The sequence below is a fragment of the Glycine max genome, chromosome 16 (genome assembly GCF_000004515.6).
Source record: "Glycine max cultivar Williams 82 chromosome 16, Glycine_max_v4.0, whole genome shotgun sequence".
NCBI lineage: Eukaryota > Viridiplantae > Streptophyta > Magnoliopsida > Fabales > Fabaceae > Glycine > Glycine max.
This window is the reverse complement of record NC_038252.2, coordinates 9,139,129-9,166,229: the sequence shown is the minus strand read 5'-3', so window position 1 is coordinate 9,166,229 and position 27,101 is coordinate 9,139,129. Positions and strand designations below refer to the sequence as shown.

The 27,101-nt window shown below is 39.1% G+C and overlaps 1 protein-coding gene across 1 annotated transcript; it reads right to left on the bottom strand.

The window, feature by feature from the left end:
• Positions 1-1,862: 1,862 nt before the first annotated feature.
• Positions 1,863-26,804, bottom strand: LOC100791527 (protein transport protein SEC23). The gene is made up of 12 exons (XM_003547710.5): positions 25,886-26,804; positions 24,935-25,108; positions 23,096-23,257; positions 21,633-21,775; positions 20,548-20,623; positions 20,294-20,469; positions 20,115-20,196; positions 7,681-7,758; positions 4,182-4,343; positions 3,816-4,079; positions 3,108-3,212; positions 1,863-2,184 (listed from the first exon to the last, which is right to left on the bottom strand). Exons 1-12 carry the CDS (start codon positions 26,618-26,620, stop codon positions 2,044-2,046), a joined length of 2,298 nt encoding a protein of 765 aa, XP_003547758.1. The 5' UTR covers positions 26,621-26,804; the 3' UTR covers positions 1,863-2,043.
• Between the last annotated feature and the right edge of the window lie 297 nt (positions 26,805-27,101).

The window sequence follows — 27,101 nt, the reverse complement described above, 5'->3', positions numbered from 1 at the left end:
AACGACATTGACCAAGGCTATTTTGAGCCAACGTCGGCCTAAAAAATCCTAGCAGGCGTTGACAAAAAAATCTACCCAATATCAACTAAAAAATAGCTTGGTCGATGCCGACCAATAGAACCTACCCAATGTCGGCCAAAAAACATCATTGGTCAACATTGGCTGAAAAATCTATAGTCGAAGTTGGCTAAAAAATAGCTTTGATCAATGTCGGATAAAAAATCCTACCCAACATCGACTATAAAATAGTATTGGCTAATGTTGGCTAAAAAATAGCTTTGATCGATGTTGACCGAAAAAACTCTAGTGGATGTCAACTATAAGAACCTAGTCGATTTCGACTAAAAATAATCATGCCAGATGTTGGTCAAAAATACCTAGCTGGTGTTAGCAAAAAAAATCCTAGTCAACATCAACCAAAAAACCTAGCTAATGTGGTTAAGAAATAGCTCTGGCTAATGTCAGCCAGAAAACCCTAGTCGATGTCAGCAAAAAAATTCTAACCAACGTCGGCTAAGAAAATCTAGTTGACATCAACCAAAACACCCTAGCTAACATCGGCTAAAAAATAACCTTAACCGATATTGGCTAAAAATAACTTTGACTAATGTTGGCTGGAAAAACCTAGCTAATGTCAACTGAAAAACCCTAATAGGTGTTTACTCAAAAGTTAGTCATGACCGATGTCAGTAGAAAAAATTTAGCCAACGTCGGCAAAAAAAATCATTGGTCAACATCAACTGAAAAAACCTGGATGACAACGGCCAAAAAAATCCTTGGTCAACATTAGCAAAAATTTCCCTGAATGACGCCAATGAGAAAATAACCCTAATCAATATCACCTAAAAAATCTTAGCCGATATCAGCAAAAAATAACTTTAGTTGACATCATACAAAAAAATTCTAACGGAAAAAACCTCGACTAACGTCAGTGAAAAACAACTTATGTCGATATTGGCTGTAAAAACTTTGGTCACCCGTAATTGTGAGTGTTGAGCAAAAAAAAGTTACGAACAAGAACGTGAGTTAAAGTGAGTATCTCCGGAAAAAAATTTAAATTCTATATTTTGAGAGAATTTAAAATCCCACTATTTTAGTTAATCAAAATTATTCATAAAAATACCATAAATTAAATCTCATTTCAAATATTCTATCCAAATAAGTTATTTTATCATGAATCATTTTAAATTCCTTGAAAAAAATGAATTCTCCTCCTATGCTTCATCTAAACACAAGATAAATGATTCAAGACACGATTCAATTATCATAGGTTTTGGACCCTGGCCTAACATAGCCAAGGCTGTTTTTTCCTTCACCCCCATAAATTTCATGTATGACCCTCTTTTAATTTCTGAAAGGATAATCCAGAATATAATTTTACATTCCAAATAATAAAAAATGGGGGTGGTGCTTGAGATTTACGAAGAAACAACCTATTGTGGAAGTAATCTTAATGAGTAGAGCCTTGTGTGATGGGTAGAGTCCAATCCATTTTCTTCCAACATCCCACTCCTTTCCTTCAACATGAGAAGACCACACCTTTTTTAATTTAAGAAACATGCCAACAACATATTTTTTAACACGCCCTTTTAATTACAACCTCCCTTAGACTATTTGGTTGAAGGGAGAAGGAGAGAAATGCAGAAGAAATTGTGTTTCATGTAAGTCTCACCTTACACCTTAATAATTAAAAAAAAAAAAAAAAAACTTCTATTTCCGTTCTCTAAACCAAGCATGACATTAATGATTGAAAATTGTAGGAGATTATACAAATTTGTGGATTCCGTGTCTTACTTAATGACTCGTGATTTTATAATCAATAGTATTTATAAAACTGTGCAACCACCAAACAATATTCCACCTGTCACAAAACTAGACAATAGATTTAATACTCATGTCATCGATTTGAGAATGCATGATTCCAAATAATTACAACATTTTGCACAAAATTGGAAATTATAACAGCATACTAAAATGAAGGTAATGTACAAGCAGCAATCGAAGGAAAATTTTACATAAAAAGTCCAAGGTAAAACTGTAATTTTATTGAACTACTAATCTCTGTAAGTGATCCAGGAAGACCTCAAAGCTAACATCATCGGTAAAGATAATATCCCCTCCAGGATTATAAGATTCAGTGTTATAAGTAGCAGAAGGGTTTAACTTTGCTAGTAGAAATCGAGCCTGCACGTGATTAACATGGACATCAGTACAGGAACATCAGACATCTTAGATTAACAGAAAACAAATGGAGAAAGTCAAACTAGAAAAATACAAATATGCATAAAGCCAGTTCAAAGCATATGGGCCACATCTTAAATTACAGCCATATTCCAAGGAACAAAATAACTGAATTATTCTGAGCACGTATAAACAATTTGCTTAGTGAAGGCCTTCGATAAAAAAACTGATAGGTGAATTGTCTTTTTTTTCCTTGCTTTGGATCTTAAGGAAACCATTACCCGCAGAAAACCAGGGCATGAAAAGTTCTTCCTCACCCATAAATTTTAATGCAAGCTAGTCAATCATTGGACCTCTGAGTGGCTAGGAAGGGTTTATACATCAGTTACTTAAAGCAAATGAACAAAGCTGCAATTCATTATAATGTTGTCAGTGTGTGAAAGAGGTCCAATGATTGACAAGCATGCTTAACCTTAAGAAAATTTTAATTTGTATGTAAGAGTCTATTATTGAAAGCAATCAATCCAAGCCATGGAGAACCTAGAAAGTACATAGCAAATTTAGAAATGCATATATTTAAACAGGTAGAAAATTCATAATATATCCTTTAAATTATAATTCTTATTATTACAACTGCATAAATTATTAAAAGAAATTATGATATTTCGGGGAGAAAGACAAGAAAAAATTGAGAATACTTGGAGTTCTTAGTGGGTGTACATGTACAGAAGTGCTGAGTGAAATACAAAAAGAGGAAAACGAAAAGAAAAAATTGAGAAAAATAATTCCGGGAAGATGTTTTATGAAAAAACAATGAAAAGGGTAATTAGTTAGTAGCAATGAATAAACAACAGTAGCAAGCAAGCCAACTCTATTGTATATTTGTATTACCAGATGATCAGTGGTAAGAAGGAATAGAGGGTAACCTGAGAGCCATGCTGATCACAAACAACCAGGCGAGGCACAGGAAATCTCTCCTTTATTATTAAATCTGAATCATCATGAGGAGCTAGTAGCAATTGAGCAAATGCCTGCAAAATATAGTGACTTAATAAAATATATTGTCAAAGTGAAGGTAAGAGCATTGGTGACGCAGTGCAAATTCCAGACATTATGACCTCAAGAAAACACTGATAGAAGCTTACAAAGAACTGGGAATGGTGTCCGAAGACCAACTCCAATTATCAAGTTGGTTTGACACAGGCCATAGCACGGATATTGGATTTTGCATTCAAGAGTTAAGACATGAATGACAAAAACTCAGAAAATAAAATAAGGCTCAAGTAGTATAAAACTGATTCCCAACTGCAGCCAAGGAGCTGCCATATTTATTAAAACCTTGCAATGCAGCAAACATAACCCTATACCTGAAAATATAAACTTAAGCCCAAGCACCTTACTGAATTTAATCTTAAACCAATATGATCAAGTAAAGCCCATAATCTACAATAATTTATCCAGAACACTGAAATTAACAAAAATACTGAAACAATTTCACCAATGATTAATCTTACACTTTCTTGGTGATATATTGACCCTATTAGTTGGATACTGTAATTCTCCAACAAAAACCTCAGAACAAAACTAAATAGAATAACTATTCTGAGATTAGCTATAGCATTTTCAAAGAATACCTGATGTTCCGGTTCATTATGATATCCAGCCTTACGCCACTGAGCAATGGTTGAACCATGAAAAATGACAACAGTGAAAAATGAATCCAAAAGCAGGATCTTATCTGCCGCAATGGCCGCAACATCAAGAAGAGCTGGTTCAGGACCAGCATGGAATGAATAACAAATCAACGAAGGCTGAACCATGACAACAGAATTTGTAACATTTTCACGGTTCAGTATCATTCTAAAGTAAGCAGTCTCATCTGGGCTGTTGTTAAAGACCTGTGATAAATATAATTAAGGAAAATAAGTAAACATTGAAGTACCAAATATCACTGGCAAATATCACAAACTTATATAGCTCCGACAATACACAACACATACCTGAACAAATTGAGAGCGTCGTAAATGAAACATAAATTGAGGGAATATTGACAACCTGGGAGACAAACTGAAAGAAGATGGAGTGTCTTTTTGAAATTCCCCAAACCGAGAACACAAATTTATCAATGCCTTGTCCAACCATCTGATAGGATCGAATTCAGCCTGATTCCAGAATCACATCATTACAAAACATTACAACATTAAAAGAGCACAAAACCAAATCAAGCAGATAAGTGAGAAAGAGATAAGCAGGTTCTCAGTTCTCACCACTACAGGTGTGTGACTGTGTGTCATGTGTATCAAGTGGCAAAGAATACTTCTGAGACTCTTGATTCTTTATGTCAATGTACTTTTCAACTATACAAAAGTATAATGGGTTTCAATTCACTGTAGTTCTTGTTTCTTTTTATTAGAGTAATGTACAGAGAGTTGCAGTATTCAACTGCACTCTCGGTTAAAGTGAGTTAGTTTACTACTTGAGTTTGTTAGTTAGTTGTTATAACTAACTTTTCTAGCCTACATATACCAAACTGTACTACGGAGTTCAGTGGCTTAATATCATTTTACCCTTCTCTTTATTGACTTTCTCTCTCTCTCAAATATCTCTCTTATCTCTTTTATGATTCTGTTAGATATCTAATATGGTATCCAGAGCTTGGTGAGATCTTCCATGGCTTCTCAACAGAATGCGTTTCTCACTACCTCCTCCTTTCCTAACTCAATTTCACACAAACTCGATGATTCAACTCTTCTTCTCTGGCGTCAACAAGTTGAGTCGATTATTAAATCTCATTGCCTTCAGTGATTTGTAGTCAATCCTCAGATTCCGTTATGATTTCTTTCTCAAGATGATCGGAAGCAGGAATAGAAAATCCTGAGTATGAAATGTGGGAGCAACAGGATAAAGTTCTCCTAACGTGGCTTCAATCAATGCTCTCTATGCTGATTCTCTCTCGAGTGCTCGGATGCGCTCATTCATACAAAGTCTGGAAGCGGATTCACGATTATTTCCATAAGCAAACGTGAGCAACTGCACGTCAGCTTCAAACAGAGCTCCGATCTATGACGCTTGGAGTCAAGTCGATGCATGAGTATCTGTCGCAGATCACAGCCATTTATGATTCCCTTGCTTCAGTAGGAAGTCCAATTATGCTTCAGGAGCATATCGATTCTATCCTTGAAGGTCTCTCTTCAGATTATCACTCGATCATTGTGATCATTGAGAGTAAGTTTGAACCTCAGCCTATCATACAGGTTGAAGTGCTTCTTCTCACTCATGAAACTTGTTTGAACAAGTTCAAACAATCTCTCTCTGAATCTCCCTCTATCAACTACACGCAAGCTCAAACAGTCCCAAACAAACAGGAACCTGAAAGTTTTTCTAATTTCCATGGAGGATCTAGTCACGGTGGTGGTTTTGGTGGCGGTTTCAACTCCAGTGGTGAAAAAAAAGGAAACCCCATGCCACTTTTCATGCGGTAATGTAGTTATTAGCTGGGTAAACTCAATGTTGTTGGATTTTTTTTCCTCTTGCACAATTTTATTTTAAAATTTCAATTAACAGAATAATTTCAAAAAACTTCCATACATACTTTTTCTGAATGTGGTATCTATATCTATAACATGCAGTAATTAATTATAATGCATTTTTAGTTCTGTAAATTAATTTGCACACACATGGAGGGGATCCACTTATTCAAGGAGAAAGCATTTTCAAACTTGAACATGATTTTCCTGGTTTGTGAGACACAGTCACTGTTATCAGAGACCAAGTGATAAGATCAATTCCTATCCAAGAGGGAGACAGTATTATTGAACTAAACTGAAAGTGTTCTTAAGAGGAAAATAAGAGCATAATCTCCCCGATATGGAGGAAATCCCATAGCCCAATACGTATATGGGCTTGGAAATCCCATTTCTCTTTCCTCTAATTGTTTCTCTGACTCGCCTCATTGGCGCCTCCTTTCACTTTGGACCTGTGGGAATAGAATTGTAGGTCTTTGGGCTTGGAAATGAGAATGGGAATGGGCTGCCCAGGTGACCCATAACCATAGCAGAAGAATCAACTGACCAGAGTCTTGTTCACAATCACCAGTTGATTTGGCTGGTTCATCCAACAGGATGGACCAGATATACAGTTCAAAAGGGCACATACAAAGCCCACAGCATGAAAAAGAGGCTGCCCATGCCACTTGGCAGGGGTATCAACAGGTAGCAGGAGTTCATTAAAGTCATGAAGTGCAATAGAATTTTGCCTAAATAATCAACCATAGGAATAAAGTCGTCAGGGGGCAATAATACTTATGAGGTTTTGGCAAACCCCATACAAACCTTATGACACTCCCCAATAATTCCACATGTCTCGTGAGCGTGAAGAATATGCATCCAAGAGGAATGAATAGTGAATTTGATTATGCTACAAAGTTCGTCATTGATCTTATTCCACTCGGGGAGATTAGCAACTACAACAAAATTGGGCTTCATGGTGAGGTGGTCAAAATAATCTTGTGATCCTGTCTGTTGAGCCAAAGCTTGAAGTCAAAACCCAGGTATAATGGATTGTCCAACTTGTCAATATACAACAGAACACTAACATAGTTGGTAAAAATAATCATCTCAGCCTTGGGAGGGCATCCAGATGTAGAAGTAAAACCCACCATGGGTCAGCATCAGCAAACCTAGGAGAAAATAAACCAACAGCCCCAAAAGTGAAGAGAAGAGTGGTGCAAGACCCCAAACAGACAAAGTAAACACAGATCAGACATGAGCAAGCAGAGATAAGTCTGGCCGCATTAGCAAAGGCCAGAAAAAAACGACCCACACAGCCACACATGGCTGACAATGCAGTGAGGAGGAAGTCACAGCCTAGATGCACATATAAGCATGTCACAGCCCAAATGGCCACGAAACTCCCAGGGACAACAATGTTGATCCTAGTGATGATGTCCAGAAAACTCATTGAAAAAGTGGTCAGAGCAGGGAATAGTGCTAAACATCTGAACAGGAGAAAAAGGGCAGCTGGAATGAGGCACATGGCCAGGAACGAAGACTGAGACCAGAAACTGGAGAAGGAATACAGTTTCCAGAAGTAAAAAAATCACCAAGGACAAACCATGCAGAAAGAGACAAATACATGTGTCCAATATACTCACTGGAGGACTTTATTTATAATGGGAGACATAAATACAATGGATAACAGTTATCCTAATTACCGATTTGCCATAATTAGATAGGGCTTATAATATCACCAATTAAAATATTTACATAATCTCTAACACCCATGAATGTGCGATTTATCAAAAATTTAATATGCAGGGTCAAGATAATATTTCGTAATTCAACAATAAGGTATATTAAATTTTTATTCAACAAAAAATTATGAAGCAAAGTAAATGTTCATGACTTCAGCAATAAGTGGATCCCTTCCACACACACGCACACAGCAGGTTGATACATTTATCCAAATACAACATAAGTGAAGGAAACATCCAGCACTAACCTCTGTTTCCATTTTAAAAGAGACTTGGCGTGCCATGACTATAGCAGCTGCTTCTTGGTCAAATCCAGCAATCAAGTCCTACATTTTAGACATACATGATATAGAAACATTGAAAAATTTCAGAAAATAACAAACAATGAATGAATAAATTTTTATAATTTCAAGAAAGGAATAGAGTACTCAAGTTACTTGAAAATTCATCTCATGAAACAGCAAACCACCATAAGCACTGATTATCACACATAAAAGGCTTTGAAGACCCCACATCGTCTAGGTATATGGGCAAACTACTCTACAACTAGCTTTGAGGAACACCCCCACCTCATCTCAAGCTAGCTTTTAGTTAAACTCAGTTACTTATAACTTGGTATTGGACATGGTATCAAAACTTATCCAGCGTTAACAATGGGCCACCTGCAATGTCTAATCCAACAAACTACATGCTCCAAATATCCAATCCAAGCAGCAAAGGGTGTGTTAAGATCGCACATCATCTTAGCATATAGCCATAGTACTCCTTTTTTTTTTTTGGTCAGCAAAGATATATATATATATATATATATATATATATATATATATATATATATATATATATATATCCAAGTACCAGAGGTACAATGATTACATAAAGATCCAGTCAATTGGTTCCATAAATCAGACTAACAACAGTCTCAATGGGAACCAAAATCTGGGAAGTAACAGTATTATAAAGCTACCAGAAACCTATGGCTTCTACCCTCGGCTAATACACAAAAGCATCTCTAAGATTAGATGACCAATGATTATAATGAATTACAAAATCTTTCTCGAAATTTCGAAGCCATGTCCACAATAAGAATATAGCATCCTCCATCAATTTATTGCCATTGAAGGTGTCATTGGAGAAAATGATCTTGTTCCTCAGCAGCCATATAGACCATGTAAAAGCCAACCACCAACACCTCCACCTATTAGCCCGAATTCCGTCAGCCACAGCAGTCACATGTTGGGAGAAATGTTGCCTTGGGTTCTGCAGAAAAGCACTAAGAATATTCACCCATGACATAGATTCCCACCATATAGGGAGAATTTTGCTGCAGTGAAGGAATAAGTGTGCTGCATTCTCCTCTATGCTCCTACAAAATGGGCATCTTGAATCATTAATTTCCACCTGTCACCTTCGCAAATTTACTTTAGTTGGCAGTCTATCTCTAAGTAATCTCCATGCAAAAACTAAAACTTTGGTTGGGATCCTTAGCTTCCATAGTTCTTCGAAAACTGCATCATCATTCCCCTTTGTTAGATCTCCCTTCAACACATCATAGGCACTTTTTGCTGAATATTGGCCACTTGGATCTGGTTTCCAAGCCCAATCATCCCTTCTATTAGGTTGAATTTGGCTGCCTACCACATCATTTAGGAAACTAGCAGCCATAGTTAATTCACTGTCAAACAAGTGTCTCCTCCATTTGAAATCCCACTACCACCCTGTGTCTTTATGAGCTCCCATCTGCTGAATGAGCTGATTCTGTTGGCAGGAATTGAGGTATAACCTAGGGTATTTGGCTAGTAATGTTGCCTCACCATCAATCCACCTATCCTCCCATAACTTAATTCTATCACCACACCCCACCCTCCACACCATTCCATTATGAAAAGCATTTTCCTGTTGCGGATGGTGAAGAGCCATTTTTAAATCCCTCCACCATATGGAATCATTAGTATCTCGTGATGCTTCATCTAAGCTCCTACAACCACCATACTTTGACTCCAATACCCTAGCCCATAATTCTCTATGATTTTGGAATAAACTCCATTTCCATTTGCCAAGCAGTGCAAGGTTGAAGTTGTTGATGTCCTTGATTCCCAACCCCCCTTTTTCTTTTGGAAGACAAATTGTCTCCCATTTGACCCAAGCAATCTTGTTTTGGTCAAGTCCACCACCCCAAAGAAATCTGCGTTGTATGCACTCCAACCTTTCCACCACCCTTCTAAGAAGCCTGAAAAATGAGAAAAAATAAATGGGAATAGATGTTAAGACTGACTGTATAAGAGTAACTCTCCCCCAAAAGATGTGTCTTTGCTTCCATTTTGCTAATTTCCTCTCACACTTATTGATGATGGGATCCCACAGTTGACACCGCCTTGGGTTTGCCCCAATGGGTATCCCCAAGTAAACAAAAGGAATGGACTGGCTACAATTCAAGAAATCAGCTGCATTTTGCTTCCACGATTCTGGCATACCAATTGCTCCAAAACTGCTTTTTGCAAAGTTAATTTTGAGACCTGATGCAAGTTCAAAGGTCCTCAAGAGGACTCCCATTCACCAGAATCGAAACAGCCGCAGATGATAAGCACCCCTCAATCCATTGGATCCATTTGGGGCAAAAACCCATCCTTCTCATCATGTATTTCAAAAACTCCCATGAAACTGAGTCATATGCCTTCTCATAATCAACTTTTGTTAGAGAGAAGTCTTAAATTCAGTTAGTTTTCAGTTAGTTGTAAAAACTGTTTGTGGTTACTATTAGCTGTCTCTTCTTAGTTAGTTAGTATGCTGTGATTCTGTTAGTTACTAACAGAATCAGTTAGTAATTGTTAGAGTCAGAGTTAGGCCTCATTGTGAACTCTGCTCTATATATAGACCTTTGTTGTAATCATCAAATCAATAATGAAAACACAATTATGATTTCTATCAGTTCTCTATCTCTCTCTAAATGTAACATGGTATCAAGAGCCTTCTGATTCTTCCACAAGCGTGGCAAGATCCTCCTTTTCTTTCCTCTTTCCTCTTTCCTCTGAATCTTCCCTTCTTCAATGGATTCCCAACCTCACACACCTCGTACACCACCAATCTTGGCGACACCCAACTCAACAATCACACCTCTATCTTCTTTCAACTACAAGATTTCTGTCAAATTAGATGCAACAAACTATCTTGTATGGCTGCAACAGATTGAACCAGTCCTAAGGGCTCATCGCCTTCATCGTTTCTGTGTCACTCCTGAGATACCTCCTCAATACGCTTCGGAACACGATCGCCTTGCCAATATTGAAAACCCAGCTTTCAGCAACTGGGAATTACAGGACCAGCTCCTCTTAGCATGGCTGCAATCATCTCTTTCCCCTGCCATTCTTCCTTCTGTCATTGGTTGCAAGCACACATTCCAACTCTGGGAAAATATCCATCAATCCTTTCAATCGAAAACCAAGGCTCAGGCGCGACAATTGCGAACTCAGCTACGCACCACGAAGAAAGGATCATCTTCAATTTCTGAATTCTTGGCAAAAATCAAACACATTTCAGATTCGTTGACATCAATTGGTGAGTCTGTTTCCCTTCAAGATCAACTTGATGTGATTCTTGAAGGTCTTCCTAATGAATTTGAAAGTCTCGTAACCCTAATCAACTCAAAGATCGAATGGTTCGATTTAGAGGAAATTAGGGCCCTTCTTCTAGCTCATGAGCAGCGATTGGACAAGGCGCGTATCACTGAAGAAGCTACATCCCTCAATTTTACTCAATCTCAGCCAAATTCAAAAACCCCCAATTCTGTGAACCCTAATTTTGCGACAGAAACCCAGATTGCTCCTCAAGCCAATTGGACAACTGGGAACTCAAATTCAGGCAATTACGACTCTCAAAACAACAATTTCAAGAACAACAATCAATCTAGAGGCCGTGGAGGAAGAAATGGCCGTGGCAATCGTGGTGGTCGTGGGGGTCGTTCCACTGTTCAGTGTCAAGTCTGTCATCGCACAGGCCATGATGCTTCCTACTGTTATCACAGGTTTAATGCTGCTTATGGAAGCAATCAACCTTATGTTCATGGCAACCCTTATCAGTATGTAAGGAACACTACACCAAATAACAACAATTGGGCTCAAAGTAACCCTCAGTGGCAGCACGCAGCACCTCAGGCCAACTTCACTAGATATGCACCTCAGACCAATTTCACTGGTTATGCCATGCACCCTACCATGAACAACAATCTTGACACAGCTGCTACTCAGCATGTTACTCTCATGCAACCTCCTCCAGGCTCTGCTCCTCCTCCTTCTCACCTTGAGCACATATTCCTTGGCAATGGTCAAGGTTTGCGTGTCACTGGAATTTCCTCTTATGTTTTTCCTTCACCTTCTCATCCTCATCATACATTGCATTTAAATAATGTTTTGCATGTTCCTAGCATCAACAAAAATCTGATCAGTGTTTCAAAATTTGCATCTGATAATAATGCATACATTCAATTTCATCCATCTCACTTTGTCATGAAATCTCAGGACAATGATCAAATCTTGCTTCAAGGAAAATTGGACAAGGATGGACTTTATCCCATTCACTCTCAGTCATCAACTACTTCTAGTCTTTCTTCTAGACACCATTCTGTTCATTCTATTGTAACTAGTCACAATGACTTGTATTTTCAATGGCATCACAGGCTAGGCCATACAAATCTAGACACTATGAATAATGTCTTGAAATCATGTAATATGCCTACATTCAATAAAAACAAAACTGATTTTTGTATCTCTTGTTGTCTGGGCAAGTCACACAGATTGCCTTCCCAACTGTCTCAAAGCACTTATAATTCTCCTCTTGAGTTAATTTATTGTGATTTATGGGGTCCAGCCCCCATGCAGTCCTCTATGGGCTACAAATACTACATCTCATTCATTGATGCTTTTAGCAAATATATTTGGGTCTATTTTCTTCATGACAAATCAGAAACACTTACTATTTTCAAACAATTCAAAGCATTAGCTGAATTACAGCTTAACACTAAGATAAAAGCCATTCAATCTGACTGGGGGGGTGAATTCAGAAGTTTTACATCATATCTCAGTCAGTTAGGAATCATTCATCGCATTATCTGCCCTCACACCCACCATCAGAATGGTGTGGTCGAAAGAAAGCATAGGCACATTGTGGAGATGGGCCTCTCCTTACTCTCCCACTCCTCTCTCCCTTATCATTACTGGGACCATGCTTTTCATACTGCTGTGTACATCATAAACAGACTCCCTGCATCTCATAATCATTGCATTCCCCTCAAAGTTCTATTCAATAATGTTCCTGATTATAACTTCCTCAGAGCCTTTGGTTGTGCTTGTTATCCTCTTCTAACCCCTTACAACAATCCTAAGTTCCAATACAGGTCAAAAGAATGCATCTTTCTGGGCTATTCTACTTCTCACAGGGGTTACAAGTGTCTTGACAATAAGTCTGGCCGCATCTATATCTCCAAGGATGTGTTGTTTAATGAGAAGCACTTCCCTTATCAAATCACTCCACCTACCACCTGCTCTCCTAACCAAACAGTCACATCAGCAGCTCCCCTTGGAGTTGTCAACCATATTCCCCAACAAACTCCTCACACACCAAACAATCTCACACCAAACACACCAACTACCTTTCCCAGCCACACATCTTCACCATACATCAGTGCCTCTGCCTCTCCAACTCCAACCTTACCCTCCACAGCTTCCTCCACCATTGATCCTAACTCCACTCCCACTTCCTCTCCTTCACCTACAACCAACACCCATCATATGCTTACAAGATCCAAAACTGGCCATCTCAAACCTCCTCTCTTTCCCACAATCAATCTAACAACCACTGAACCAACCACTGTGCAGCAAGCTCTTTCATCTATCCACTGGACTGAAACTATGCAACAAGAGTATCAAGCTCTTCAAGCTAACAAAACATGGAGCTTGGTACCTCTTCCTCCTCATAAAAGAGCCATCGGGTGCAAATGGATTTTCAGGATCAAAGAGAACCCGGATGGTACCATACACAAATATAAAGCACGCTTGGTCGCCAAAGGAATCAACCAGAAATATGGTCAAGATTACAGTGACACCTACTCTCCAGTGGTGAAACCAATCACAGTGAGAATTGTCCTCACCATTGCTCTTACCTCCAAATGGCCCCTTATTCAACTTGATGTCAACAATGCCTTTCTTAATGGGCAACTCCATGAAGATGTCTACATGCAACAGCCTCAAGGCTTTATTCAGGGTGAATCCACTCTTGTATGCAAACTTCACAAGGCAATATATGGTTTAAAACAAGCCCCAAGGGCTTGGTATGAGAGTTTGACAAATACTCTCATCTCCTTTGGTTTTCAACAATCCAAGTGTGATCCCTCTCTTCTCATATTCAACAAACATGGTTGCTGCCTGCTTATTCTCATTTATGTAGATGATATAATCATCACGGGTTCCTCCAACACTGCTATTAACCTCATTGTGAACAAGTTGAATGCTACCTTTTCTCTTAAGCAGCTTGGCACTCTTGAGTACTTTCTGGGCATAGAATGCAAGCTTACTCCATCTGGTGCTCTTCATTTATCTCAAGCTAAATACATTAGAGATATACTTCACAGAGCAGGCATGGAAGACTGCAAAGGGATTTCCACTCCTTTACCTGCAAATCTTAAGTTGTCCAAAACTGGTGCTGACCCCTTTGACAACCCCACTCTGTACAGAAGCATTGTAGGAGCCCTGCAGTATGCTACAATTACCAGACCTGAACTTGGATACTCAGTCAGCAAGGTGTGTCAGTTTTTCGCTCAGCCACTGGTCTCTCATTGGAGTGCAGTCAAAAGGATCTTAAGATACTTAAAGGGCTCCATTGATCATGGTCTCACCCTTCTGCCTGCCACCACCAGTGCCCCTCTCAGCATTAATGCTTTCTGTGATGCAGATTGGGCCTCTGATATTGATGATAGGAGGTCCACTTCAGGTGCTTGTATCTTTTTTGGTCCTAATCTTGTGTCCTGGTGGTCTAAAAAGCAAACTCTGGTTGCTAAATCTAGTGCAGAGGCCGAATACAGGAGCCTAGCACATGCTGCATCTGAAGTTCTATGGCTCCAGTCTCTTCTCCACGAGCTCAAAGTTCCCATCCCTCCTCCAGTTATCTATTGTGACAACCAAAGTGCTGTTGCTATTAGTCACAACCCTGTGCTTCACTCCAGAACGAAACACATGGAATTAGACATTTTTTTTGTGAGGGAAAAGGTTCTGAACAAGTCTTTGGTTGTTTCCTACATTCCTGCACAACTCCAAGTTGCTGACATACTCACCAAATCACTCAGCAAGCATTTGTTCTACAACTTCCGCTCCAAACTCAGAGTACTTAGTACTGCTGAGCTTGTGGGGGGAGTGTTAGAGAGAAGTTTTAAATTCAGTTAGTTTTCAGTTAGTTGTAAAAACTGTTTGTGGTTACTATTAGCTGTCTCTTCTTAGTTAGTTAGTATGCTGTGATTCTGTTAGTTACTAACAGAATCAGTTAGTAATTGTTAGAGTCAGAGTTAGGCCTCATTGTGAACTCTGCTCTATATATAGACCTTTGTTGTAATCATCAAATCAATAATGAAAACACAATTATGATTTCTATCAGTTCTCTATCTCTCTCTAAATGTAACAACTTTGAACACAAGGCAAGGTTTTTGACTTCTCTTAGCTTCCTCCACCACTTCATTTGCTATTATGACACTATGCAACAAGTGCCTGCCTCCTATGAATGTAAATTGTCGTTCATCTGTCCAGCTTGCTTCTAGCAGATCCATTCGGTCAAAACCAAGTGAATTTTCTTCCCACCAAGGTGCATCCTCTACCTCCATTTCATCAATTCATTCATTAAACTCCTTAATGTTATTATCCCCCTCCCCACTCTGACAATGATCCAGCCTCTTTGATGGACTTCTTACATTGTTGAAATCACCCAAAATGCACCATAGTCCCCCATTGTGTGAATTTCTCAGCTGCTTGATATTTTCCCATAAGATTCTTTTATTCTGAATATCACATGGTGAGTAAATGCTAACAATATGGACTTGCTAGTCCTCCTTAAGCCATTGGCCTCTCAGCAAAATAAAACCTCCTCTAATGACTTTGCTTTGTAGTTTGAAAGTTTCTTCACTCCACATACATAAGATCCCTCCTGCTGTGTTAGATGCAGGCTGCACTTCCCAACTCACTTCAGCGTCCCCCCACAATGCTTGGCATATGCTCTTGTCAATGTTCTCCTTCTTTGTCTCTTGGATACATATCATATCAATATGTTCTTCCTTGATCATTCTCCTAATTGCAGCCCATTTTACCCCCCTTCCTAAACCTCTGACATTGTAAGAGATAATATTCATGGGGTATGACTTCTATCTCCCAATCTCTCTGCCTCCTTCCTATCTCAATCCTCCATTGCCCTTATTTTATTGATTATCTCCCCATGTTCTATCTCACATGTTGCCCCCAACTCTTGAGCCATGTTCCATATAACTGCTACCTCCTCCAACTGATTCTTCCCATCCTTTTCATTCACCATTTCATGCTGTACTTGTGTGCATTCCTTTTGAACTTTGGGTCCACTGTATGGTCGTTATTTTTAATTGTGAGGTTGTGTCACAAAGTTCCTCATTTGAAGAGCCCGAATTCAATTGCTTTTGACACCTCCTGGTTTGAGAGTAGACCTTCCAGTTGTTGCTGAGTGCATTCTTTTTTAGTTGTGGGCTGCTACTAATAAGGCCTTTTGGTTTAGTGGGGGTGTGGATAGGAAAGCCCGACTCACTATTACCCACTCCTTCATCCAGATGCAGATCTCGTGTCTCCTCCCCAGAAAAATCCTGCACCTCTGCCACGTCATCTTCTTTTCCATCTATTTTATTTCCGTTTTTGTGAAAAAAGTTTGCCTCCTCATTTGAATCCTCTCTGTTGCTGCTGAGTGCACTCTTTTTTAGTTGTGGGCTGCTACTAATATGGCCTTTTGCTTTAGTGGGGGTGTGGATAGGAAAGTCCAACCCACTATTACCCACTCCTTCATCCTGATGTAAGTCTCGTGTCTCCACCCCAGAAAACTCCTGCACCACTGCCATGTCACCTTCTTTTCCAGCTACTATATTTCCTTTTTTGTGAAAAAAGTTTGCCTCCTCATTTGAACCCACTCTCCCGACAGCCTGTGCTCCATACATTTTGCACCTTTCTTTGACTGGGCTCATCTCATTTGCCACCAACCCCTGACGTGCCACCTGGTCTTCGTCCTTATCTATGCATGTGACCGTTACCCTCGGGTTAAAGCAGTTACCCAGCGGACTAAGGTGTATGGTTAGACCATTGGGTATAGCCGCTGTCCCGAGGTCGTCTCTCCTGATACTGAAGTCGGAAAAGGTCCGTCGTCGGCCAGCCGTGTTTGGCGGCACCGTGATGGCTTGCGCCTCGTCGTCGTTGTATGGGGCACGTCTCATTCCTGATACCGACGTTCTGATACTGCTGTCGTCGGACTTGACCTCCTCCGACGACCACAGAACACTCCTTCGCCGGCAGTGGCATGTCTCGATGCTTTGACTGTATTTCTCCACTACCTGAACCTTGTACACCTCCCCACCTACGTATACAGTTATCGTGCGTTGTATTGCGGGGCTCCATGGAGTGCGAATGAGCACTCGTGCTCTGTCCACCCTTCGAGCTGCGTCGACATCGTCATCGACATCCACCAAATCCCCGATAGCAGCGACAATCTTTTGGATGTGCGTCTTATCCCAAGCTAGCAAAGGAATTCCCCAACATTGGACCCAAGTTAGTCTTTGACCCATACGTAGGCTCGGATTCCATTTCTCCAACGAGTAGAACATGGACTCTTCTCCCTCTCGTGCCTCCTGCATCATTCTTTTGGCTTTAGCATCCGTAAGCCCAAGTAACAACACCATGTCATCCCCCATGTACTTCGGAGTTATGTCTGCTCCGAAATCCCACAATGGGTCGTCTTCAACTCTATCAAACCACGCACGGTTTTTCAGCCGCCCTACCCAAGCTTCACTGAACCATTTCTTGTCATTCAGTGATATGTCAAGGTGTATTGATGATAGGGAGGGGACACGGTTGTGATGCTGAATGTGTGTTTCCTTCGATTGCCCAACCCCTCGCTTGTTTCTGGCCACCACTGCCACGTACGAGGTCGAAGCTGGTGTTGCGTGAGGTTGTCTCCAATATGCTGCTGTATTTTGATGTTTCTCCTCATACCTCTGTGGTTTAGGTTGTGCCGCTACCATCCTCGCCATGTCTCTCCCATACTTGGGTATGTTAACGTACATCTTCAGTCCGCCGATGACCATTTGGTCCAGCTCCCTTGCTAGCTTGTGTGCGTCCTTCACTCCTTTGAATCTAGCAAAATCGTATCTCCTGCCGTTTTTGTTTTTTTGCTTAGAGATGAAAATCTCCCTCACATCACCCCACTTCTTGAAATGATACCACAGGTCCTTCTCTGTGATGTCCTCAGAAAATCACGTGAAATAAAATGATGATACGTCCTTCTTGTCCCGCCAATTTGCTCGATTGTAGCCTTGCTGTTGTTCATCCATGTTTCCGGCGTGTGTCCGTCGAGGATCCTCATGGAAGCTCACTCTACCCCTCACTCTTGCCTCACCTCTACTCCTAACTCTCTCCCACCCACTATTTCTCTCTCTGTTACTTCTCTCTCTACTCATGTTTCTCTAGTGATTCAGAGTAAATGATATACGAGAAAATGCAGACTTGTCCATAGTACTCCTTAAACTGAACTGGGTAAACTTGCTCCTTTTGGGGGTTAAATTAAGCTCAATTCATTCTCAATTATAAAGACAAAATAAAAACTGGACAAATAAAATTTACAACAATTTTGGTATAAGAAATAAGAATATCAAGCCTCATAAAACTCACACCCATAAGATCATCAGACATCTCAAACCTTGCACATCTCTTGAGCCACTAAAGCTAACTTAAAGCCCTTCTTCCCTCAAGGGTTCCCCAATGCAAATACACAAGCAACCTGTAGCAAACTCTCATTTTTTTGGATAAAATACCTTTAAATTCTTAGCAGATAAGAGGTCCTGGTCCTGGATCATCATACCTCAAAAATGACCTCAGCTTCCCAAATACACAACTAAATTAGTAATAACAACGGTCATCACTTCACAAATACAGTAACTCCATTGCTCCAAACATTAATTGAGAATTTACCATGTCCTCCCATAAAAAAACAACTCCAAATTGATGCTGATATAAATTATATTATACTATTATTAGAATTTGGGTAATTCAACCCAACAAAAACTAGCCTGTAAAGTGAGGATTGTCCAAGTCATACCTCTAGTTGATGTGAGATCTCAACACACACCCTCACACTAGGGACTGGACTGGATATCTAGTATGTGGACAAAAGCAGGTGGCCCAATAACAACACCCTCTCACACCTAGGTATAAGCATCTATAGCATAGACAAATACAAGTTCCACAATAAAGAATTTAGGATTAACTCTCATACCATCATAGAATTTGGGCTTCAAACCTAGCTCAACTCTACAAAACAAGCTTATAAGGTGCGAACTGTCCAGGCCTTATAAGGGCTACACTTGCCGTACCTCTGGTCAATGTGGGATCCCAACAGCTACCATCACCTACTTGGAATCTTTTCTCCATTTTTCCATGAGTATAGGAAGCCAATGGGTACTAAATTTTACAGTCAGAACTCAGAAGATTATAGAGTTTGGGCCGCACCAGAGTCATTTTGACAATGAGGTGGGAAATAACCTGCTCACATGGCATGAGATCAGGATCATGCAGTAGGGGAATCATAAGAAAAGAAGATAAAAAGCAAGGCATGGAATTAGTGAGGAACTAAGAAGAACAGGCCACTCGGATTGCCAGGACTTTATGTATTTTCGTTCATTCCTGAGAATTCTAAATTTGTGAATATTTAATAGACCCATTGATCTGATATCACCTTCAGTCCTACCAGACATCTGTTCAGGAGAGGAGATACATAGCTCGGTTTCTGTGTGCTGAGAGAATCTGATCCAGTTCTTTTACAATATAACCCAACACACTTTTTGCACCACTACAGGATTGATTATAACAACAATCCAACTTATTGCCATATGGTTGCCCTACTTCCTAAGAACTCTGCTCCAGTTAAATATTCCCAACCATCCACTACAAAAATGACTAGAAAACAAGAGAATCATGATGAGTCCATTTACAAACACAAAAAGAACAAATTACAAATACTTCATCCCAAAGGAGCAAAGCAGCCCATTTGCATATCATACAAGGAAGCAACCTACATTAAGAAAATAGTTCTTAAATATCAACCCATTCACCAGTTGTCTTAACTTCTCTTCAACTCCAACATCTAGACAAGGCACTTACCAATCAACTCAACCAATTTCCCCAAAACAACCAATGAGCTTCCAACCAACAAGAAGCTAACCAAGGGAAGAAACGGGTAGAAAAAGTAAACAAAAGAAAGGCTTTGATTTGCTTCTTAATCTATATATGTAATAAAAAATGTACAGTGCATCATTCCAAAACTATTATCACTTTTGCAATTTGAAAACTCCAAACAAATTGTTTTAGTGATGAATGCAGATCAAAAGAATCAGGTATAATGAATCAAAAGGTTGCAGATGAAACCTTACCTGTATACTTTCTGGTCCAGCAACCCATCTACGTGAAAGGGTCGTAACCCGTAATCTCATTTGCCCACTGTTATTCTGATAACTGAAGCAAAACATCTGTGATGAGTGAGAAATATTTTATGTACATTACCATAACAGGCAAAAGATTACTCAAAGCAGGATTAAGATGGTTTTCATACTACGTCAAAAATTGGAAGTAAAATTGATTGCTTGTGGACTGCATTGTTGCATCAGGAGTTTCCTTCCTCACAACGTCGAAAAATAGACACAATGATGTGGATTTGTCAAGGCCACACATCTTCCATGCACTTGTACCCCCTTGACCAATAACAACATCTGAGCATAATGGGCCTTTCTACAGATACAAAGAAACAGATAAGCATCTATGTTGGGGGGATAAGTAGCAGAAAGAGGTGAGATCTTCAAGACATACCTTTTCAAGAGATGCACAAGGGCCAATAATACCTTGGACTTTCAAGTCCTTAGAGCAGTTTATCTCAAATATTCCACTGCGAATAGAAGTTAGATAAGAAATAAAAGTCAATATATAAAGGAAAACATGACAATCAGGGCTATCTATACTAACTGTTAAAAGAGTTTAATATGTCTTAGAACTTGGAAATTGGAATAGTATACATTTGTCGTAAGGCTATGTCATGGTAGCATTTATGGTCTATTATCCAGCACTAACTAGGTGTCAGAGCTAGGTTCTTCTGATACGTAAAAGAATGGAGCTAATTAAGTCAGGCAGTTAGAAGCCAAAGGACATGCTGGTTAGCACCAAAATATATTGCTGGCTAGAACCAGAGTATACTTAGGGAACTGGTACAACTAAAAGTGCTGATTAACTCCTTCACATTCACTGTTTTTCTTTTGGTTAGAAAGCATGTTTCTACTAAACTTGTAGCAAGCTTAAACTTAAGAGAGAGTATTAAAAGATATATGGATTAATAGTTTTATTGTTAGATTGCTTGGGGGCTAGTACTAGTAGTACTAGTGCTTGACCTAAGTATTAGTACAAATAGGAGTTTAAGGTTATGAACTTATGATATTTTATTACATCATCAATAATATATTCAATGTTAATATAGTCAGCGGTCTTTTTTCTCTGTTAGGATGTATAATGAGAGTGAATAGAGTTTAGTTGGTTGGTTAGAAGAAATTGGTTATAAATATGTGAAATAAGATTGAGATTTGGGAGATAGCATTCAATGAATTTGATAGATTGCGTAAAAGAAAGGAGAGATCCTTTGTGAAGGGAAAACCCTTGGGGAGAATTCTATTCTTTATCATTTGAACAAAAATCAACTTGTTTTCCAATTTTAAGCAATTATACACTGTACACTAATCACACAAATGTAACTATAATACTATTTAGTATTTAACTAACATAGTAGCTCAACTAGCAATAATAAATTTATGCATAGAGTTATCCTTATTACATCAACAAGAAACACAACTCAGGAATATTAGTATATCAGATAACAAAAATAAAAATGAAAATCTTTAAAGACTTACTTTGAAGATAGACCCAAATCATAATCACCCGATTGGAAAACACGCTTTAGTGAATCCTTGAACACTGAATGGCCAAAACTTTCAGCAAGTACAACAAGACCTCCGGTTCTTTCAACAGCTGTTTTAAGTTCAGCAATTCCAACCTGGAGGATAAAGTAAAGAGCAGAAATTTAATATTTTTTAATAAATGAAAATTATGCAAAGTAAAACAACCACATGCAAAAATTTCTATGAACATTTATCGAAATTGAGTAATAATGCATTTGTCAGCCTATATAGACCACTTAAAACTATAAAGCTTAGCGTCACACAACTTCACCAGAAATGAAATCCGATAGCATAGTTAACAAAATGATCCACTTTTTTTTTTATTTTATCCATAAAATCAACCAGGGATTTCAGAATATGGGAATTATGAATTTGGACAATCTAATTATTAATGATAAGAGGCATTAAACTGATGGCTCAATGGCAGGATCGCCTCAAATATCAAACACCACTTAAGCTTCATTTAAAAATAACGAATAATGATTGAAACAATTCTTTTCTATAAAATTAAAATTTAACAAATAACAATAGAAGAGAAGATTACAGGCCAGAAAGATCAGGAATCCTCCTAAAAAAAGAAAACAGGGGGAAGAAAAAATCAACTTGGCCAAAAGAAAATATGTTTGCAAAAAAAAAAATCATAATCAGTCTACTCAGAGACAGATGTTTCACATCATTTTGTTTACTAGTTCTAGTTCTAAACAATAATATAAAATAAGTGAACTGTTATAAAAGTCATCTCCACGGAATCTTTTCTTTTCATAGCATAGAATATAATAGATATCAGTATTTTTAAGGACTGGAGAATAGCAAGAGATGAAAAGATTGTAGCAGTAAAGGGCATGTTTCATAGCCATCTTCCTTACATTTTTTTGCTGCTACTTTATGGAATACATTGTTCGCCCTTTTCATTGAGTGCTACATGTGCCCTAGGTCCCTTGACCAATTCTTGGTTACTAGCATTAATGATTTGGATAGAAGTACAAGTAAAGCGACTAAATTTATATGCAACATGCAATTCTTGCTACAATTTGAATCATTTGTTTAAGCACAACACTAATATTTAAAGTTCATTAAGGTCTTAACCCAACCATTATTATTGAACAAAAGATGCAAGGACGTTATAGCACCAAGGTTTGACATACAGCAGAAACTTCTGCATACCCCCCTTCAGAACATTAAATATATTCAAGAATGGGAAGAAGTAAATTACAAGTTAAACCATCATTACAAACTCTTGATTACACTGGATGTACCTGGAAGTTGGACAGTCATTTAAATATTATATGCTTGACAAAAACTTAACAGTGAAAAGTTCTTTAGGTGGAAAACAGACAAACATTAGTCAACTTATAAACAGGCAAATTGCTGTGTACCAACCAGAAAGGGTCAGTTGATAAAAGTGAGAACATTACCTGATCAAGAGCACAAGCAAAAAGATCTAGTACATGGCCTTGATGAACAAGCTGCTTCGAAAGTCCATCATAGAATTTCACACAGTTATGGTAATGTGGCACAGAATCTTTATCCAGATCCTTGTGAGAGCGAATTGGTTCAGAAAGTTGTTTGGATACAATCTGCAATATGCAATAGTTCATATAGAGAGAATCAGCTTAATGCCATCAACCAATCAAGTGAGACGGAAATCATTCTTGCCCATGGTATCAAGAGAAGGAAACAAATAAAAACCTGAAACCATGATCCTACAACTCATATGAAAGTAAATGTTAATTCATACAATTATGTTTTTATTTTATATTTGTAGGCATTAAATATACAGAAGCTCTCTCGGACTACGTAGCACCAACATGTCTGAGTGTCCAAGATGTGTCACAGATGCAGACACTTGTGTGAAACACGTATGAAACATGTCAGTCACTTGGTCATAGAGACTATAATACCAAATCATGATTCATGAACCAACAATAACAAAAACTTAAGCTGTTAAGTGAAGGTGCATTAGTTTTATTCGTTCATAACGATTCTAGCAATAAATATAACATTACCCATAGGTGGATTTAGCATGCAGGTAATTTCTGTCCAGAAAGTTAGATATCTCTATATCAAATACCTACAATTCAAGATCTGATTTGGTATGTAAACTAAGCATCCATTTGGATTTCAGTTAAGCCAACAAAGCAAAATTAATGGCTCCTGTTGTCTATGGCACAAGATGTGAGACTAATTTTAATTGTAGAAAATTTTCTGCTGTGACCAAACTCCTTTTCACCACCTCAACAAATTGGACACCAAGTAGTTAAAGACATTCCCAAGGCATTTAAAAAAAGGGATTCATTGTACTTGCCAGTGAATGCCAACATAGCAAATGCATCCAAAACTACTAAAATATTTCTATCTAGATTAAGAGAAATTGCTAAAGAGAATGGGGGGAAAGTATAACAGAGGGTGTGATATACTCCAAAAGAAACCAAAAGGCTGAGAAGGGACAAAAAGGAAAAACCCACACAAGAAACCTCCGTTCAGACTACTCCAAAATCATAAGATGAACTGAAATGGAGCTACAACTGCCATCATAAAATAAAACTAGATAACTTCATCAAAAAAGAACTTCCAAATGTAAAGGAAGATTCTAAACTACAAGCCCAAAACAACTTTCCCTTACCCTCAACACAAAAGTCAAATTCAAAAGTTCAATAAAATCCTATTTAAAAGTTCATTTCCCATACACCCATCCACAACTCACTGTAATGACTAATCTTTGTAGTTCCTTCTCTGCTCCCTTCATCATATTCTAGCTCTATGGCAATAAAAACACCTCAACAACCTTACCAACAAATTAACCAGTCTTTACCCCCAATGAGTCAAGAAAATATCATTCATCACAGAATTAACTTGCAATGCCTACTCACATATTGGACACTTTTTTCCCCATGATCTTTTCACTTTGACTGAAAGACATCACATTTTGAGCAAATGGACAAGAGAGAATTCCTTCTATAATACAGACATGAATAGAAGGATCTAAGTCTAACGTATAATCTTGTCCTTAAATCTTGGAAGCCAAAACTAAAGTATAATTATTAACCATTACCTCAGCATTTTTTGCTTAAAAGGTTCCTTCACTACCAGCCTAAACACTCCATTGATCATTCCTTTGCTCATCATGGTTTACCCAGATAAAACCACAACAACTAATTTTAGAACTCATATATTGCCACATATATAACTACAACATTAAATAGCACATTGCCAAGCTTATACATAACTACACAAGCTTCATGAGTAGCTCTTACAGGAGCAGGTCCTTCAGTAGCTGGTCCTCCAATAAATGCCATTATTCTTGCAGCAGAGCCAGGGACACATGCCCCCAACAAACTCGCCGCAATACTCAGTGCCGTGCTGGTGCACCGAGCAGCCCGCTGATCCGCCGGCACCGCCCAAGGATCCTTCTGCAGCTCCTCCAATACCTGCCAACCAAACCACAAACAAACCACACACAAATTAACATGAAATACACTCAAAATTCATTTCATTCCACTACAAGTGACACTCAACACACAAATTAACACCAATACAGTCCAAATTCATTCCATTCCACTACAAGAGACTCTCAACAAACATTACCAAATTGAGAGTGGAGACAAATTAACACCCAATACAGTTATACACTCCAAATTCATTTCATTTCACTACAAGAGACTCAACAAACATTCCTGAATTGAAAGTGAAGTGCGCACACACAAATTGAAAACCAAATACCAAGGTTTCGAAAACAGTCTGTGGCCACGATTTTGACCACAACATCAAGGTTTTTGGAGTCTCTGCAGTCATATCGCATCTACAATGGAGACTGCATCAGCCACACTAGTCTTCAATTTCCTCACAACATCAAGCATTGTGATGAAACCAAATACAGTCCAAATTCATTCAATCCCACTACAATAGACACTCAACAAACATTACTGAATTAAAAGTGGAAAGCCAAGCACACACAAATTAACATCAAACATATACAGTCCAAGTCCATTCCATTCCACTGCTATACACACTCAACAAACATTACCGAATTGAGAGTGAAATGTAAGTGCAGACACACATGTTAACACCAAACAGATACAGTCCAAACCAAATCCATTCCATTCCACTGCTTTACACACTCAACTAACAATATCAAATTGAGAGCAGCAAACGTGCGCACACACAAATCCACACCAAACACACACACCAAAACCAACAGCCATTACCGAATTGAGAGTGAACTCGCACTCCGACGCCGGCACGAGGAACCGCGAAATACTCTCCGTAGAGAGCCCGTCCCTCGCGCCAGCGACCACGCCGACCGCCGGGCGCGGCTTCTTCGCAAAAAAACTCATCTGCTCGAGCAACTGGTCCTTGGTAACATCCTTAGATCCCTTGAAAACGTAAGTCTTCGGCACCGCACCGAACCCTAATTCGTGAACATGAGCAAACATCCCGAAGGTAATGAGTCCAACGAGCGAGTTCTCAGGCAAAAGCTCCACGGCCTGGGCTAACGCCGAGCGCAGGAACCCGATCTCCTCTTCGATGACGCACGTGTCGACGACGAAGAGGAAGACTGGGGGCACGGAGGGGGTATTGGTGGGGCCCACGGCGTCGGAGTTGTATTCGACGGTGGTGTACTGAGGGAAGAGCTCGGCGGGGAGGGAGTCGTCGGAGATGGATGCGTAGTGAGGGGGGAAGTGGTTGCGCTGGAAGCAGAAGGGGCAGATCCAGATCTTGGCGGCGAAGTCGACGATGCAGAAGGGGTTGAGGACGGAGCGGCAAGTGCGGCACCGGAGAGGGGAGTAGTTGAGGAGCGGCATCGAGGTGAAGTGCTTTATGGGAGTGTAGACGGCGGAGACGGGGACGACGGCGTTTTGGGCGTCCTGCTTCGTGCCAGGGATCACGTTCCACGGCATTCGCACGCCGTCTTGGGATTCGAGATCCAGAAATTCGGCCATGGTGAAAGGGAAGGGAAGAAAAGTTTCGATCTGCTGCACTGGAATGTGCAGTTCTTCTGCTTCTGCTTCTTCTTAGCGAATCAGTGTCGACTGAACAATAGTGTATCCTAAGGGTGATTTTGATTGGTTGGTTAATGCATAGCTTAACTAACAAGTGATTTTCGAAGAGGATGAAAGATTCACTTTATTATTAGTGAAAACATATACAGTGTATGTTTGCATTTTTATTTTAAAAATTTAGTTTATAATGCATTGGCTTGTATATACTAATATTAGTGTAATATGATTTTTTTATACTGTATGCATGGTATAAAGAAGTGAAATCATTATATTCACAAACGCAAGAAATATGATAGAATAGAAATAATTCTTAGGTGATGTGTCTATGTGTTTCTATTGGATTAAAATTACAAATTTTTTTTACATAACTTATGTGTCCGTATTTTTATTTTATTATTATATTTTTTTAGTTAAAATTGAT

Excerpts from the sequence above, each read along its gene's own strand:
- LOC100791527 (XM_003547710.5), bottom strand. The coding sequence starts at position 26,620 with ATGGCCGAATTTCTGGATCTCGAATCCCAAGACGGCGTGCGAATGCCG. Across the intron at positions 21,776-23,095 it reads TTGCTTGTGCTCTTGATCAG|GTTGGAATTGCTGAACTTAA; the intron begins GTAATGTTCTCA and ends TTTATCCTCCAG. Across the intron at positions 7,759-20,114 it reads CTGGACCAGAAAGTATACAG|GACTTGATTGCTGGATTTGA; the intron begins GTAAGGTTTCAT and ends TCTAAAATGTAG.